The sequence below is a fragment of the Sander lucioperca genome, chromosome 16, assembly GCF_008315115.2.
Source record: "Sander lucioperca isolate FBNREF2018 chromosome 16, SLUC_FBN_1.2, whole genome shotgun sequence".
Taxonomy (NCBI): Eukaryota; Metazoa; Chordata; class Actinopteri; order Perciformes; family Percidae; genus Sander; species Sander lucioperca.
Genome location: NC_050188.1, coordinates 2,604,792 through 2,623,355, shown reverse-complemented (window position 1 = coordinate 2,623,355; position 18,564 = coordinate 2,604,792). Strand labels below are relative to the sequence as shown.

The 18,564-nt window shown below is 41.6% G+C and overlaps 1 protein-coding gene across 10 annotated transcripts in view; it reads left to right on the top strand.

The window, feature by feature from the left end:
- Window positions 1–18,564, top strand: part of LOC116041222 (triple functional domain protein) — an 80,273-nt gene that overhangs the window by 24,659 nt on the left and 37,050 nt on the right. For 8 of the 10 annotated variants that reach the window (XM_031287106.2, XM_035993079.1, XM_035993077.1 and 5 more), the window contains 6 exons: window positions 8,614–8,688; window positions 11,134–11,248; window positions 12,888–13,080; window positions 16,718–16,822; window positions 17,102–17,298; window positions 17,804–18,056. In XM_031287106.2, coding sequence (XP_031142966.1) covers window positions 8,614–8,688; window positions 11,134–11,248; window positions 12,888–13,080; window positions 16,718–16,822; window positions 17,102–17,298; window positions 17,804–18,056 — 938 coding nt within the window. Of the gene's footprint in view, window positions 1–1,530; window positions 1,616–8,613; window positions 8,689–11,133; window positions 11,249–11,621; window positions 11,779–12,887; window positions 13,081–16,717; window positions 16,823–17,101; window positions 17,299–17,803; window positions 18,057–18,564 lie in introns of those variants that run through there. The other 2 variants (XM_035993078.1, XM_035993083.1) reach the window with 2 other exon arrangements.

The window sequence follows — 18,564 nt, the reverse complement described above, 5'->3', positions numbered from 1 at the left end:
ATAATGAGATTATTAAATTACCAGAAGATAAAAAGTTAATAAAGCTGCGGCCTCTAGATAATGGGCTGAAAACATTATGAGCAACTAAAGTCACATTCACGCACAGTGCACTTTCAACCTTTTTAAAGTATTCTGGGTTAAACGGCGAAACATTGATACACGTAGACTAGAGGTGTGACGAGATCTCGTCCCCATGACATTTTTCGTCAAGGTAAAAAGTGTCTCGCGTTATCAGTACAAAAGTGCAGAGCAGCAGCCTTGAAATTAGCATAGAAAATCGCGGGCAGAGGAGGGTCTGCTTCAGGGCTGCGAGGCTCAGGATATTGGTAGTGCTCCCGTGGGTGCTGTGCTGTGGCTTATCACGGTCGACTGTTGGTGCCGGTCGTCATCAGACAAACGTGTAACTCCACTTCCTCGTCTTTCCAGACAAGCTTTTGTTGTTCGCTTTGACATGTTTTGGTTTCGTGCTACTAAGGAGAGAACAGTAAAAGGAAGGTTCTACGTAAGCGCGGTGTTGTGTGGCAGTGCCACCTAGCCGCCTGGCATGCATACTACATCGAATTTCACACACTTTTGTGTTACCATATGCACGCAGATTTCCCCCCCAAAACTCTCGTCTAAACGCGGAATAAAAAGTGAGAACGCAACGCCACTTTTGCGTTTTCTCTTCAGATTCCGTTTCCGTCTAAACATAGCCTGAGTGAAGAGACTCTCTCTCCACCATACATATGGAATAAGTAACGGTGTAACTGTTAGTTATACAGGAGAGAAGCCAGTCATTTGAGTATATGGCCAAACCTTTCAGTGCTCGGTTTTCATTTTCTGACTTTCGATTGAATAAAGGACTATTTTTCCAGTCTTGTTTCTTCATTGACGTTTTCTGTAAAATAGTGATAAAGTCTCGTCTCGATCTCGAGAACCCAATCTCGTGTCTCGTCTCGTGAGCTGGGTGTCTCGTCACACCCCTAACGTAGACACATACAGATGTGTCCAACCACAGTCTAATACTGAGTGGCTCTACTGGAGTGACAGCAAGTGAGGAAAGATTTTGATGTTATATGTAAGCCTACCCTGCACTGTAAGGGTTCTCCCCATCAATCTCAAGTCTCCCTTCTGATGCTAAGCTGCTTCCCAGGGTGCACAAATTCAGTGCAGGCATATTATAATTATTGCCCCTCCTACACATTGAGGATTAAATCCAGGAAGCTGCCTTTCCAAAAGACAGGCAGATTAGCAGCTCACCTAATGCCACATAGGGTGCACACTGACTCTGCATTCACACAGTGTGCTGATGGGCTCTGAAACTGCACCGATTGCCCTGTTACTGCTTGGAAATGTTTGCACCAGCTTTTCCGCGTGGACGTGCAGACAACACCAAAATGGGTGGTTTTGGTTGTCTGCTGGATTGGAATATCTCTCCTCAGGAATCCCAGGATTAGCCTCAGCTGCTGCGACTCTGCCCACAGTGGACTGGGTTCCCGTCAGTCTATCATTAACTGATGGTAGCAGATGTTTTTTTTCTTATTTGTGGAAGAATTATCGAGCATGACTTGCGGGGCAACCAATCACAAGTGGCGGTACGCCCAGACAGGCTCAGCCCTCATCCAGCTGACAGGTACAATGCTGCGAGTAGTAGGTGGTTGGGAGACCATTATAGATCTACCACGAGGTCATCACCCTCCGCTCCTTTTTCTACTCTTCCTCCTCGTTCCTCCGTTGCCCCAGACAGGAAGTGAATTTAACTTTACTTTCTTTTAGGGCTGTAAAACGATGAATTTTTTTAATCGCGATTAATCGCCCAATTTCTTTAGTTAATCACGATTTATCATGTTTTATCACATGAATAAAATTGTATTATTTTCCATTTCAGAACTGTTTTTAAGTACATATTAACAATGGAAAGCAATTTGTACCAGTGTATCTTAATTGGGAATCAAAATAATGCAAAGAAAGTGACTTTTTGAACTTGACTTTAAGATTTGTATTTGTTTATTTTGTATTTACTGTAAACAAAAGAAATGTGTGAATCTGTCATTATTGCACAATTCCTCCAAGTACCTAACCTAACTGAGATGTAACACTAACACTTTGCTTATACAGTACAAACAAAATGGTCCAAAAACCGGATGCCACAGCAGGACATTTGTAACCTTTACATTTTTCTAATAAGGAATGTAACAATTCTCCTAGACAGAAAAGGGGGTGGACAATGTCCCAAATGACAAAAACAGTCAAAAAGATGATACAAACACAGTCCTAAAACCGTATACTGATATACATAGTCAATATAGTGTGCAGTAACTCCTAAATAATTTTGATTACTCACTGACGTCCAGTGATCACCGGTTAATGAGACAGCGTTTGCACTCTGCAGCAGTTCCAGTTGGGCTGCTTTCTCCATGTCATACAGGCTGTTTATGCGTGAAACTACTGTCCCCCTCGACAACTTTTTAAAAGTAAACTTTCCATTCAGAATCTTATTGGCATCCATTTCTGCGTCTTGCGCTCGCCATCCACTCAAAACGTAACGTTAGTCTACTACTCTTAAGCCGACTCGCAAGCCCAAACAAGTGTGTGTGCGGCGTGCCTGTTGTTTTGTTTTCGGTCTAGCTAGATCCGGTGTGGTGTTGTAGTTTTTCTAACGTTACTAGTTGTTGCAACAGCATGTGAAAAAAAACTACAAAGTTTGCTAGGCCAAAAAGAACGTTAATCTCGCGATAAAAAAATGTACGCCGTTAAAATGGGTTTCAGTTAACACCGTTGACGCATTTAACTGACAGCACTACTTTCTTTATATTGCTTAAAATGAAATTAAAACAACGCTGAAAGTAAAGATGGAGAAGCCAAAGAAAAGAAAATAAAAGGCTGAAAAATAAATAAATAAAGGGAAAGAGAGGATAAAATGAATGTGTTTGACAGTGACTGACTGGTTGTCTGTCATTACCAATTTAATCCTAATTGTTATCCTAATTGTGTGTCAACTTTCATTTTCCACCCGATCCCCCTCTGCCTTTCTTTTCCTCACTCTTGCTCACTTTCACTTCCTCACTCTCTTATTGTCCCCTTCACTCTCTCTCTTCTCTCTTCTCTCTCTCTCTCTCTCTCTCTCTCTCTCTCTCTCTCTCTCTCTCTCTCACACAGACACATGCACACACGTGTGTGTGTGTGTGTGTCACCTGGCCACTCTATATTTAGCTGCTGCGCCACTTTCTCCAGTCCCAGAGCACAGGGAAGTGATGTGTCTGTGTGGTTAAACCTTTTGTGTTACCACATTTTTCCATTTAATAGCAGACAATGTTTCGGGGATCTAGTGAACTGTAATTATTAGGTAATAAGACATAATTCCAATCAGACAGGTCGAAATCATGGATATATATATATATATATATATATATATATATATATATATATATATATATATATATATATATATATAAAAAATAATAATAATAAAAGAGGCAAAACCGCCAGTTTCTTGTTGCATCAAAAATCCAGAATGTTTTCTGCTGCAACTCTTCTGGAGCTTGTTGAAAGACATTTTGGAAGCTGTAGAAGATCACTAGCTGAAGAAGAATTTGATGAAGGAGCTTTTAAACTTTGATCTGCAGAAGAGGGGGAAACAAGGGTGATTGGAAGGAGGGAAAGGTTTTGTGGTTTAAAAGTGTGCGTCTGTGTTTTGGGGTGTTTACAAAGGACGGAGTGTATCTGGGCAGACCTTAATCCAGTGACGTTAAATTTGACTGTACAGTAGTGAATTCACACAGAGCTACAAAGCACTCACTATATGCTCTCTCTCTCCCTCTAAACGCTCTCTCTGCGCCACACACACACACACACACACACACACACACACACACACACACACACACACACACACAGAGTGGTTTTCAGCTTGTCATGTTTTTTTATTGACCTTTGATTATCCCGCTCCCTGATGGCAGCCAGCCAATCTGACAACAAGTTTGTGGGAAACATCAAAGATTGTCTTTGCTTTAGAAGAGGAAACACTCGATGGTGAAAAGATGCTGACTTATCCATTTGTGTGCACATGTTGCCTTGCACCCTTATGCAAACAACAATGGTTCAGACATTACCACTGTTCATAATTTATACTGATAAACCTTATGCTGTTAATACAGTATAGTTTGAAACACACCAGGGATGTTTTGTAGGCCGTGTAGAGCTGCAAATGATTAAGATAAGATAAGAGAGACTTTATTGTCATCCATCTGTATACAGTGCAGTAAAGTAGGCCTACATAGAAGACTGACAGTGTGTTTCTTCTGGTCCCCGGTGCAATACAAAAAAGAACAAATGATGCAACATTCAGTGGGAGTAAAGCAAACATTCACACTACACATAACGGTGCAAGGTACAAAAACAAGACACAAAACAAGGTGCAATCATGTAGTGCAATACACAGGACAACTATACCCGACTGTTAGAAATAATAGAATAATATAAATTAGAGTGTATGAAGAAGGGTAAAGATTAATTGATTGCCATGACATCATCGATTGCCAGGAAAATAATCTGCAACTCATTTTATAATCGATAAACCTTTTGAGTTATTTATCATGCCCAATGCTCACACATTCTCTGGCTCCAGCTTTTTTTAAAGATTTTAGGGAAGACATGCAGGAAATCGTCACAGGTCGGATTCGAACCCTGGACCTCTGCGTCAAGGCATAAACCTCTCAGTATATGCGCGCCTGCTCTACCCACTGAGCCAACCCGGCCACAGGCTCCAGCTTTTTACATGTCAGGATTTCTCTGTTTTATATGATAGCAAATTGAACATTTTTGTTTTTGGACTGTTGGACAAAACGAGAAACTTGAAGATGTCACCTTGGTCCCTGGGAGCTTGTGATCATTTTGACCATCGATTAATCTGCTAATTTTCTCATTTAGCCTTTTGGTCTATAAAATGTCAGAAAATGGTAAAAAGAAAATCACAATTTCCTAAAATCCAGAGGGACATATTCAGTTTGTTGTAGTCCAACAAACCATCCAAAACCCAAAGATGTTTACTTTTCTATCACATAAAACAAATAAAAGAAGCAAATGCTCCCATTTGTCATCACAAATATAACCAAGGTACTTCCAACACTTTCACATTTTCTGTCGATTGACTAATTGATTAATCAACTAAATGCTTCAGCTCTAGATTCAGATATAAAAATCTGTTCGGAATCTAAGAAAGCCAAGACCCAATTTGTTGTTTAGTTTAACAGTGCTAGTTTGTATGGACATACTTGCTTATTCCATCCCAGTTTTGTATTTTGTCTGATTTGCGTATACAGTCATTTTCAGCTGTGGATGCTTTTATAAAAACTTTATATCAGGGTGGATGTCATACGGCAGGAAACCCATAATCTCTTTGTTTCTACTAAACATTGTTTTATTAGTTTATAGTTTATAGAATTTGTTTGAGGTGAAAACCAGAACACCTTTGGCCCTTCTTAGCACATCATTTGAAAGTAGAGCACAAAGTTAAAACATTGATTATAGTCAATCAACAGCAAATTACTGGACAGCAATTTGGATCATCAGGTAATAATTTAAACCATTTTTCAAGCAAAACTGCCAAAGATTTAATCACGTGAGTTTTTTTTTTGCTTAATTTCTCTATTTCATATTAGTTTTAAAGACTAACAATCAGTACACTCATCAATAATGAAACTAATTGTTATTAGCCTTATTTGACTCTCCTCAGCTCATAGAGAGTGGAATCTGGTCCTTGTGTGGCTCCCGGAAATGGAGGCAGAGCAAGAGCTTACTGTCTGCACCAACCTGCTCTCATGCATCATCTATAAAGGACTACAAGCTCACTCTACAGGAGCGCAGTGGGAAGTGTAGTTGATCTTGGTAATCTGTGCGGCACCCTGTAAGATGTTGGGAGAATAATGAGAGAAAGGAAAGAACAGTAAAAATGTAGACACGTCCTTGATTTGATTCTTTATTTATAAAGGACAACACACATTAATCAACATTTCTGTAAATGTGCCAGTGTTAGCCAGCCGGCTAATTTTCAACTGTAGTCCTGATCCTCATCTATTTCCTCCGGTGGCGGAAAAGAATCAGCATACAGTTAGAAACATGAAGACATGCTGAGAGCAGAGGTGTGTGTGTGTGTGTGTCTGTGTCTGTGTCTGTGTGTGTCATATAAATAATAGAAGGCCAACGGGGAGATCACCGCTTCTTCCCTTTAAATTGTATTATGTAATACATGGTAACAATTTCTGTGTATGTCTTCAGTTCACCTCCACATTATAAGACACTGTACTGTAGACGTATAATGTAGAAAGAGACAGAAATTAGATTACCTCATGTATTTTTTTTTTCTCTTTCTTTGTTTCTGAAGATGTCTAAATAGTTTAAGCGCACACACACACACACACACACACACACACACACACACACAATTACTGGTTAGTGACACAATATAACTCAGAGGGTTTCTGTTAAACATGCTACAAAAAAGGCCACTTATGAATGAAAACTTAGTAAGAATTTAGCTCTAATAGCCAGGTTGAGGATTAAAAAGAAGAGATAGTCAGTGGGACGCAGAATGTTAAAAACAGACAGGGAAAAGAGACACTTATAAAATTGACTTGTCTGGGTCATCAATTGCACAAACCAGAACTCTGCTCTGTCTGAAGGACAAAATCTGGGCCCCGCTTTGTCCACCTGTGTGTATTGAAGTGAAGATGTGAGTTTAATCACTTAAGGGAATTGTGTGTCTATATATAGGAGTGGTTTGAACAGATTTTCACTTATTGAATATCTCCTGACAGCCATTCATTCCCTTCTGACAGAATATTAGCAGCACGGCGGAGGGTCGACGTTTATATGATGACAATTTATAGTCCAGATCATTGCTGTGGGGTTTTGTTCTGCATCAATTCTCTTGCAAACTATGCAGTTCTTCCAGACAAACCAGTATGTGAAACACATCAGTCCTTGTGTGCCGCCCCAGAGGATTTTGCCCACGAAAGAGCTGCAGTTATGAGAGAGCCAGTGTTGAGAAAAATATTTATGCTTTTATGAAGCAACTAAATGTTCAGCCACTATTGCGTGATTCATCACTGAATATGAGTAGTGGCAGACATTTATTTATAGGAAAATGTCAAAGATTAGTAGTCTTAGTCTCTTAGTAGAGAAGGCAGACAGTTGAAGTGGGTAAAGTAGCTATGTTTATATTCATTTTTGTCAGGTGGCAGCTTGTTGGCCTTTTTAATTGTGCCATTTAGAAAATATTCTGACTGCAGTTTGTACAGAAAATTGAGAGACTTTTGAAAGCTGAGATGTCTCAATTTCTACATTGAAAACATGCAGTCAATTGACAATGCCCAGGATGGTTAAGGTTTGTTAAATAGAAATTGTTACATGGAATGTAATAATTGGGGTAATGTATTTCTTTTTTTTTAGGCATGTAAGTTGGATGGTAGTCTATATCCACGACCTGCTCTGTTGCCGCCGAAAATTTCTGCCGTATGTCCTTCTTTTCGGCCGGATGTCCGTTACCTTCCGCTTTCTTTGTGTTGGCATTCTAAACTCAGTGGATTTCTGAGGACTATGGTTAACTGCTCCTCAGATCTCTGCAGGGTAAATCCAGACAGCTAGCTAGACTATCTGTCAAATCTGAGTTTTCTGTTGCACGACTAAAACAACTTTTGAACGTACACACGTTCCACCAAAACAAGTTCCTTCCCGAGGCTATTTAGCAGCGGCACCATGGCTTCAGTGTGGCGCTTAGCACCGCCCAAGATGATTGTGATTGGTTTAAAGAAATGCCAATAAACCAGAGCATGTTTTTCTCCCATCCCGGAATGCTGTGTGAACTAGCCAGACCTTCCTCCGCAGCGCTGTGAAGGAAGGTCTTTCAATGCGAGACTAGTTGGATGGCAATGTCGGTCAACTTTGGTCCAGACGGAAATATCTCAAATATAACTATTCAATGGATTGCCATGAAATTTTGTACAGACATTCATTATCCCCGAGGGATGACTCCAAAAGACTGGTGCTCTCCTGACTTTTCCTCTCATGCCAAAATGAGGTCGACATTTGTGTATTTGTGTGAAATGTCACAACAATTGAAATACTTTTGTGATTCATGACCAAATTAGAGACATTCCCATCAGCCTCAGGTGCACTTTGTTTAGCAAATATTAGCATGCTAGAACACTAAGCTGAGATGCCTAACATGGTAAACATTACACCTGCTTAACATCTGCGTGTTAGCATTGTTTTCCACTATTGAACCCTTACTGGTAGATGTGAACATTCACCAGATACTCACTATGTAGCAATCCTCTCAATGTCTGCGGCATTTAATAGTGTTATTTTATGTTTATGCTTAGTGTGTGCAGGTGTGTTTGTGAGTGAAATTTACTGACTTTTTCTTCCATGATGCATGCTATCTGAAATTGGATTCAATCCCTTGTGTTTAAAAGCTGCAGATCTTCAGATTACAAGTGGCAAAATCTGCTCTGTCCCAAATAATATGCCCTCAAAGAAAAAAGAAAGTCCTGGCTGATAAAGGACAAGGGACATGCTTTTTTTCTTTCTTAAACCTCATTTTCTTTCTCCCTTCCCTTTCTCTCTAACCAGGTTTCAGGAGAAATGAGGAGATGAGAGCAATGGAGGTACTTCCCATCCTCAAAGAAAAAGTTGCCTTTTTGTCAGGTAAGAGTGTGTCACAAGTCTTCTAAACTCATCATGGTAGACGAGGCTAATGAACTGTACACATTCTCCCACTGCTTTTTTTCTCTAGCTCTCTCTCCTCTCTCTGATAATATTAAGCTGTGCACTCTGCCTGTAAAAACTCACGTGGTCAGACTGAGACCCAGACATTTAACCCTTGACCCTTCTTCACACTTAGACTACACATAATACACACACTGACACACACACAGACAGTCATTGTTTAGTCAGTATCAGCGGGACTACAGGATAGTAAGCTACAGCTGTGTCTTTTCCCCCTCCAAGGAAAGCTCAGCCGTGTCTGACACACACACACACACACACACACACACACACACACACACACACACACACACACACACACACACACACACACACACACACACTGGAGTCGTGCCAGGGAAAACTCATAGGAGGCCGAGCAGGAGATCTGGACTGCCGAGAACCTCCAGCAGGATTATTTGTACAACACACAAAAACTTTATTCAGCTTGTGCATGTGTGAGTGTATTATCATCACATGTATCTATGTGTGTGCCAATGGAAAAACACTCATGCAATAGATCTAAGCAGTATCAAATAGAATAACAAAGTGAAATATGTGTATGTGTGTGTGTGTGTGTGTGTGTGTGTGTGTGTGCGCATGCATGCGTGCTGTGTGCACACTTCTCTTTGGTCTACTTGTGTGCGCAGCGAAGGTCAAAGGCAGAAACACAATGATGAGGAAGATGAGTCAGACAAACACACAGAAATTGAGAGAAGGAGAGACTAGGTGGTGTTTCCATGGAGATGACTTACTCTCAGCTACCGCATCCCATAGTAGTCGCAGAGTAATTGGCTTTGAATTGAAGGAGGGAGGGAGGTAGAGAGGGGACCACTGGTGAAAAGGAGGGCAAAAGAGCTAAGCCTATTATCCTGAATCGGGCTTCTTAATAATTTCGATTGATCGCCCTCACTCATGTTTGCCTGTTTGCCACGTGATCGTTTGATTTTCTCCTCTGAGCAGCCGGGTCGAGCCTACAGGCACACAACAACCCGACTGAACTTACTCATTCGTGGACTGAGGGCAGTCAGTGTTTACAAGTTCCCACGTGAGTGGAGCGGCTCTGCTTCTGCAACTGGTCAGAAACTAGAAGCAAGATAATATTATTATAGTACCAGATATGACAGTCTGACGGTTTGTCCTTCACTACAGAGTAAGTATCTAAACAACTATTACATGGATCGCCATGCCATTTTGCACAGACGTTCATGATCTCTAGAGGATGAATCCTACTGACTTTGATGATCCTTTGGCCTTCCATCTGGCGCCACCAGCAGGTCAACGTTTTTAATTATCCTGTGAAATATCTCAGCATCTGCTTGATGTGTTGGCACAAAAGTTTGTGCAGATATTCATGGTCCCCAGAAGAAATATCCTGCTGGCTTTGGAGACCCCCTGACTGTTCCTGTAGTGCCACAATGAGGTTTTGAGTGAAATATCTCAACTATTGCATTGATTGCTATGCAATTTAGTGCACACATTCACCTCCCCCTCAGGATGAATTGTAATCACTTTGGCGAGATTCTAACTTTTCATTTGGCACAGTCATCAGGTCAAAATGAATCCAATACTTTGGTTTATAACTAAATACTTGTAAGATTAATGACATTATCATCAGCCTCAGCAGAACTTTGCGTTTAATTCTAATTACCAAATGTTAGCATGCTAACAAGCTAAACTAAGATAGTGAAATTATACCTGACCATGTACTTGTCATGCTAGCATTAGCATTATGTGCCTATGTACAGCCTCTCATAGCCCCTCGAATGGCTGTAAACTGTAAAATGCAGCTCCTGAAAGTTCTTCACTGTGAAGTTGGATAGAAGAAATCCTGTCTCTTTTTTTACCTTTCAGAAATGTTCCATGTTGAGGTTTTTCAGTGCTTTGTATTATTAAAATGTTCCCATTAGTTTTGAGTTTCTAGCAGAGCCAGAAGTAATTCAAATCAATTGTGACTCTGTTGCCAGGGGCGTTTTTAATTTAGCATGCTCAGCATCCCATATTTGTCGAGCCCATCCCATATTTGCCTATCACTCATTCATTGGATTAGCTATCTTGTTACTATGATGCCTATTTTACTCCAGTCAGATTTTTGCTGATTTAGTGACAATAATATAACACTCAGTTTATTTGAACTATATTAGCTCTACAATGGCTCATCATAGGCACAGAATCAGGGATTTTGCTTTCCACTAAAACACAGTCAGTATGTCAAAGTCCAAACACGTTTTCTTTTAAAGTAAATTGTGAAATTTTACCAGCAGTTTTGGATGTGAAGCAGCAGGGACAATTACACATACAGTATATTTTCTGTCTTCTATTATGTTCTTTCTCTAATCTGACTTCTGTGTGTGTGTGTGTGTGTGTGTGTGTGTGTGGCCTCAGGTGGCAGAGACAGACGCGGTGGTCCAGTGTTAACGTTTCCATCACGCAGCAACCATGATAGAATACGAACGGACGACCTGAGGAGACTGATCGCCTACCTCGCCGGCATCCCCAGGTTACACATTCATTACATTTGTTCTGTGGTGTGCATGCAAGTACAGTATCTTTGTGTGTGTGTGTCTCTGTTGTCATTGTTGTCAGAAGGAGAAGCAATGCCTCAGTACAAAGCGAACACCCGGAGCAAGTGGATGAGGCTCTGTAAGCAAACGCACGAGAGAGCTGAGATGAGCCTGTGAGGGAGGAATGGAGAGAGAAATAATTCAGCACCAGTTAGCTTGCCGCAGCTTCTTCGCTGCCAAAGATCAGTTCTAGAGACACAGTGAGATGCTGAGAGGGAAAGCCTGAGCTAAGAGAGGGATGTATAACAGAAAACAAATGATGGAAAGGAAGGAGGGATCATCAGAGAGAGAGCAGTGGAGAGGGAGAGGGAGGGGGGATTAAAACTGACAGAGATGGAGAGCGCATGTGTGAGGAGGTGTGTGTGTGTGTGTGTGTGTGTGTGAAAGCAAAACAAAGTGTCGCAGTAGCTGAGGCAGTGCAGCAGCAGCAGTAGTTACTGTGGACGAGTAGCTCCTCACCTCGCAGGTAAAACATCTCTCCTCTCCAGCTCTCGGTTTACTTCTCTTTCTCTTCAGTCTGCCGCTCCTCTCCTCCCTCCATCTGTCCATCTTCACTCCGTCTACTCTCATCTCCACCACATTATCTCTGAGTGGTTTAAAATGCGAGTACATTCACTGTAAATGATCTTTTTTTTTGACTGTTTTGTGTCCTTTAGGCATTCACAACCACACCATTATGTCATGTCATGTTTTGCATATTTTTGTAATCTCTCTCATCTGTGTGGTTTATTTGGTGACCAGTGGTGTTCTATTTTCGGAAAGGCAACATCTGCACACTGGCTATCTACTGACAGGCTGTTACAGAGGGAGAGGGAAGAGGTTTGAAAAAGGATAGATGCATTTACAGTAATAGAGGGATATGAAAATTATATTTGTAAGCGAAGTCTGAAAAACTGAAGGTGTTTTCTAAATGCCTAAAATGTCCAAAAGGAAAATAAGCAGTCCAGATTAGCTAAATAAACAATAGTAGTAATGAGATGCATGATGCCAAACAGTCTACGAAATATCTTTGCTTCTCAAATCATGAAGACAAACATTTATTTTTGATAAGATCTTAGATAATTAACAGATTTTGGTTCGTTTTGGTTGAGGTAGATGTAGTTTGTCCGTGTGTGTGTGTGTGTGTCTGTGTAGGGTTATGTCATAATAATGATTGCCAGAACAGAGCACCACAGGAAAATGAGGTTGCACAAATGTGCTGATTAGTATTTTTTGTATTTCTGCACACATTTGTGACTCTTCTGCGCAGGTTTCTGTGTGGGCATGGGTGTGCGTGGATGTGCGTGGGTGTGTGTTTGCTGCGTAGGCTTTTCTCACAGTATAGAAAGTGCGTCATCTCACTGTTTGTTTTGATTCTCATTTCTTTTCTCCCTTTTCCTTTTTCAATCTCTATCTCCCTCTTCTCGTCTTTCTCTTTTCTCTCCATCCCTCTCTCATCCTTTCCCACGCCTGTCATCTGTCTCCTCTCTCTCTGGATTATGCTCTCTCCAATCTCTCACTGCCTCTCCTTCCCTCCCCCCCTCCCTCCTCTTCTCTATAATTCCTCCCACTCTCGCCGACCTCCATCCATCCCAGTGAGGAGGTGTGTAAACATGGCTTCACAGTCATCGTTGATATGCGCGGCTCCAAGTGGGACAGCATCAAGCCTCTGCTGAAGATCCTGCAGGAGTCGTTCCCATCCTGCATCCACGTCGCCCTCATCATCAAACCAGACAATTTCTGGCAGAAGCAGAGGACCAACTTCGGCAGCTCCAAGTTCGAATTTGAGGTAGGATGGGGAAAACCTATAATTCTCAACAATAACTTATTGTTAAACATATATAACATATAATTTATTTTAATGTCATCTCTGCTCTCTGGCTGCTCACTTAATTGACTGCCTCTGAAGCTGCAAGCATGTTCTTTTTTTTTTTTTTTTTTTACACCTGTTAAATTGATAAAATCAACACAAAATGCCAGAATACGATAGGTTCAGGATTGTCAAAATGTTTAGTCATATACTGTATTGCCTTACATGACAGCAATAGATGTAAACTTATTGATGACAAATAATGTCATCGAAGTATAAACCAGAGGAGATGTAACGACTGCAGTTAAGATGCGAGGCTATATAGTCACAGCTACATGTCACTTGCTACCCATGACAATGATTATTTTATTATGCAATTATATGCTGCTCAGGTGAGGATCAACTTGGCTATAGTACACTATAGGCATGCTGTAATGACTTTTGAAAGCATTCACATGTAGAGAAATCAAGCGCCTCAATTCTATATGTGCCATTTTGAGGTAATAAGTTATAAAAGTGGAAAATGTTTTCCCTTAATATGCTGTCAGCTGAGTTGTCATAACGACCCCTGTAGCCAGCTGAGCTGCTCATTGTACGTAATCAGCACACAGCACATCACAAGGACGAGTGTTTGTGATGCTGTCAGTCAAGCGTTAGAACACATTTTCACAGTTAATTTAATGATATATTCACAAGAACAGGCTTATTTTTATGCTCTGACCGTTTCATAGTTGAACCGGCACTAAGCTGCCCACCAGTGTGCTCTTACAAATACCAGCACAACACTCAACATACCACTGCATGGACGAATCAGTGCGGGTTCTCTGCTTTTGAAGTTGTGAAGATGCCTTCGCCAGATTTGAAGCCTGCTTAGAAAATGCCCTCTAATGAGGACCAGATAACAATTTCCCGCCCTCCTTTTTGATCTGAAAAGCTTGCTTACTAGCTTGCTTACTATGATAATGATCAGCTTCTTCTTCATAGTGAGACATGTGTTGATACAAACCCATCTACAGTAACATAGTCCCCCTATGTTACTGTTGCTTTGTACAGAGTGTTCTTGGACCCCTGTGCACAGTGTGTTTCTGATACGTTTCCATTGAGGCTCTGACTACAGCTAGTGGATGCACTGGTGTGGAAATAGCTCTGATTGTTCACATGTTCACACACACACACACACACACACACACACACACACACACACACACACACACACACACACACAGGTCCGATGTAGTCGGATGACACCATATTGATTATGTGAGAGGAATTATAGACCGATGCCACGGGGCAGGTTAGTTATCCACGAGCTGCCCTGCCATGCCACACAAGCATTGATTGGATACCCTACATGTGTATGTGTTCTGCATTTGTGTGTCACTACCGGACCTCATACTGTACATTTATAAAGATTTCTGAAGTATGCAGATGAAGTTTTTTTCATTTTTCATTTAAGTAAATTACATACGGAACAGTTTGAGTAAATGTGTGCAAAATTGTCCATGCCTGAGTAAACGTGTGCTGCGTCAAGCTATAAACGACATGTTGTCTTTTGTGACTTCTAAGCTTAGAAGGAAACACTTAATACATCTTGACACAGTTTCTCTTCGATCGCCCTGTGGTTGTCCTTCACTTTAGAGTGAAGTAAAATTCAAATCCTCCCCGTGCAACAATTGCATATTACAATATCAGTTTCAAAAATACAGTAAGGAAATGTCTCCCCGTTTTGGTTTCAGCGCCTCTGTGTTTCTGCGAGGCCACCTCCGCACAACACCCCCACACACATGGCCAGAGATGGATGGAGACAGAACGATAGCGAGATAGCTTTGTGTAGGCCAAACACTGCAGAAACACACTGTTGTCCTTGGGTAAAAAAAAAGCATAGTGGCTCTTGCCAGGGGAAAACACTGATATCGCTATGTTTGCTATTGTTTTTTCAAGATAATTGATTTGTACTCTGTCGAATGGTGAAAGGGAGAATCGGTCAGGGGTGTTGGTTACCGTTTTTCTCCCACAGAACCATGGAGCAATTCATCAACAATCAAAATTAAGGTTGCAGTTGGCACTCTGCGCTTCGGTTTGCTGCTTCTTTTTTTTTTCATTTTACAAAAGCCAGGAGAAAATCTTTGATATACACACACACACACACACACACACACACACACACACACACTTACAGTAACACTCAGTAATGTACATGCTCGTAGCTGATTGATGGTGTGTGTTTGTGTGCAGGTTTTTTTTGGTCTGTGATAGAACAGTGGATGCTGTAAAAATAGTTTTTTGGTGGCTCCTTTTTAAAATGTTCTGGGGTCATCATTAAGCTGCAGTGGGCTGTATTGGCAGGACGAAGAGGATAAAATGTGCTTAAGTCATCGTGCCATTGATGTATTAAGTTATTAATTACATGGCGTTTTCTAAAAATCACATCCCTGCAACTCTGCTGTCTTTTTTAAAAAAAAAATTTTATTAATATTTTTGACAGACAGTACAACCTATGTCACCATCACAACTAACAAGACATCGATATCATCCACTGTCCCGTTTTATGAATACAGAAAAAAGAAAAGACAAAAAAAAAAAAAATAGATAACAAAACAAACAACAACCTCATATGCCTTACATTACATTACATTATTCTACCAGTCAAACGCTATATTGGATTGGATCAGATTGTTATATTCAGACAGACAACCCATCTATTGCCATCAGGAAGGAGCCCCAAACCTGATTAAAGATATCCTCTCTCCCCATTACTCTGTAAGTGACTCGCTCATACGTAGCCATTCTTGTCATTTGTTCAGCCCATTCCCTAAAACAACACAGAGTAGATGACTTCCAGTGCCTCAAAATTATTCTACATCCTGTTGTAGTAGCTAGACGTATCCATAATCTTTGTCTTCCGGTCAGAGTGTTATTGTCTGGCAGCAGACCCAGAATACACAGAGCTGGGGTCTTGGTGAGTTGTAGTCCGAATATATCATTCAAGAGGGTAACAACCCCATCCCACAAATGTGCATTTTTTTCACAAGAATACAACATGTGTACCAGAGTACCCACTTCCTTCTCACACCTCCAACATATGTTACTGTCCTTAAGTTTTAGTTTGGCCATTTTACTGGGGGTCCAGTAGTTTCTGTTAAGTAATTTGTACTGAATAAGCTGAGATTGAGCTTCACGAGAACAGTTATGCCAGGATGCAACCAACATCATCCATCTATCAGCTGAGATCTGTTCGCCCACATCTTTCTCCCAGCACAGTCTCAACCCTTCCATGTGGGGTGGACGAGCCTCCCTGAAAATCTCATAAAATTTAGAAGCTCGCAACTCTGCTGTCTTGAACTAAACCTGTGCTGCTAGGTTTTGGGAACTAGAGGTTGGTCATGTCTTCTCTAAATAACAAAATTGTCAACAAGGCAAGAAGGCAGCAAAGAAATGCAGTGGGAGGAGAGGAGAGATTAGAAGCATTTTGCACTCAATTGCCTGAAATGAACCTAAATCTGCCTAAACCCCTTTCAATCTCTCTCTCTCTCTCTCTCTCTCTCTCTCTCTCTCTCTCTCTCTCTCTCTCTCTCTCTCTCTACTAAACTATTTTTCCTCCACCTTTGCTCCGTAGACTACCATGGTGTCACTAGAGGGCCTGACGAAGGTGGTGGACCCCTCCCAACTGACGGCTGACTTTGATGGCAGCCTGGAGTACAACCATGAAGAGTGGATAGAGGTGAGATTGGCCCACCCATCATGTCACTCAAGCCCGTCTGGCTGATCCGAAAATCTATCTTGAAATCCCTAAAACCCCCATTGACATTCAAATGCAGAAGTGTTGTACTTAATAAGCAGAGAGCAACAAGCCAAGTGCATGAATTAGATTGCGTCTGCAGCTATAGTGGTAGAAGGGGATAATAGTTCAGCTGTGAGTAGTTGGTGGTTGGAGTCATATTCTGTTATATTCGTAAACTTACAGCCCCTCACTCGGATGTTTCGCTGTGTTTTTATCCAGGTGCGTGTGGCGTTTGAGGAGTTCTCTGGGCACGCCACCCAGATGCTGGCTCGACTAGAGGAGATGCAAGAAACGGTGTCAAGGAAAGACTTTCCCCAAGATCTGGAAGGGGCCAGACGGATGATAGAAGAGCACGCCACGCTGAAGAAGAAAGTCATAAAAGCCCCGATAGAGGAGCTGGACACCGAGGGACAGAGGTAACCACACAGAAATACTTATGTTGTTGTTTTCTTTTCTTTTTTTGATTGATTTTTGACTGAGCAGTAGGGCAAAGGCCGGAAACTGTAATCAACTTCTTCCAAATGTTTTCCTATGTGCCTGGTCGTTATCTCCATTTTTAAATGATATGGTGTCTCCGTCCTCTCTATGAAGGCCAGCTTTTCATCCCCACACCCAAGTGTAGTTCTGAACAACAATGAAACACCTAATACACTTCCTCTCTAGTTGAATCTAAACATTAGTGTTTTAGTAAGAGTTAACAATAATCCTATCCTTGCAAATGTAACAGTATAAATGGGATGGTTGTTTATTGTATATGTATCTGTCAGTGGGATTTCTATTCGTGCTAATCCACTCAAACATTTCTCATACGACATATTTCACACAAATGCAAAGCTTTGTTCAGTAAAGAAATTGTGACAAATCACAAACATGAGTAATGCTAGCCTCGACATTAAAACACAACATGAAACCCATCTCCAGGTTGCTCCAGAGAATCCAGAGCAGCGAGTCCTTCTCCAACCGTAACGGCAGCAGTGGCGGCAGCGGCGGCAGCAGCAGCAGTAGCAGCGGTGGGATGTGTAACGCCGACACACAGGGCCTGGTGCCACGGATCACCCAGCTGCTGGACAAACTGCACTCCACCCGACAGCACCTCCACCAGGCCTGGCACGTCCGCAAGCTCCAGCTGGATCAGTGCTTCCAGCTCCGCCTGTTCGAACAGGACGCAGAGAAGGTCGGTAGATGCTGGGAGTCGGGGGCTGTCATTCAGCATGGTTGACGGTAATCTATAACCATGGTCGGTGATCAGTGTAAGGCAGATAACTGCCAATAGATGCATTGATTTATAATGTGTATGCAGAGCTCATAAATGTATGTCCTTTTTTTCATTTTTGCCCTTAAAACTGTGGCTTAAACTTTCTTCCACAAATAAACTGGGAGGTAAAAACTGAATAGCTTTACCCTCCACCACATCCCAGGAAGAGAGACGGGAAGATGGAGGAGAGCTTATGCAGGTGCATAGCCACCTACTCGGGCTGCCCCCCAGACGGCTCGTGATGACAGCTGCAGCACAAAATAGAAAGCGACAGGGAGAGAAATTTAGAGATCCATGTTTGAGTGAGTAGGATAAAATAGCAGGTTGCAGCAACCGAGAAAGAGCTGCAGTCTTGGATACACTGCAGTCGTAGGAGCTTGTTGCTAGGACACCGTAGGCCAGGAGTTTGTTCTCTAGGAGAGCCTGA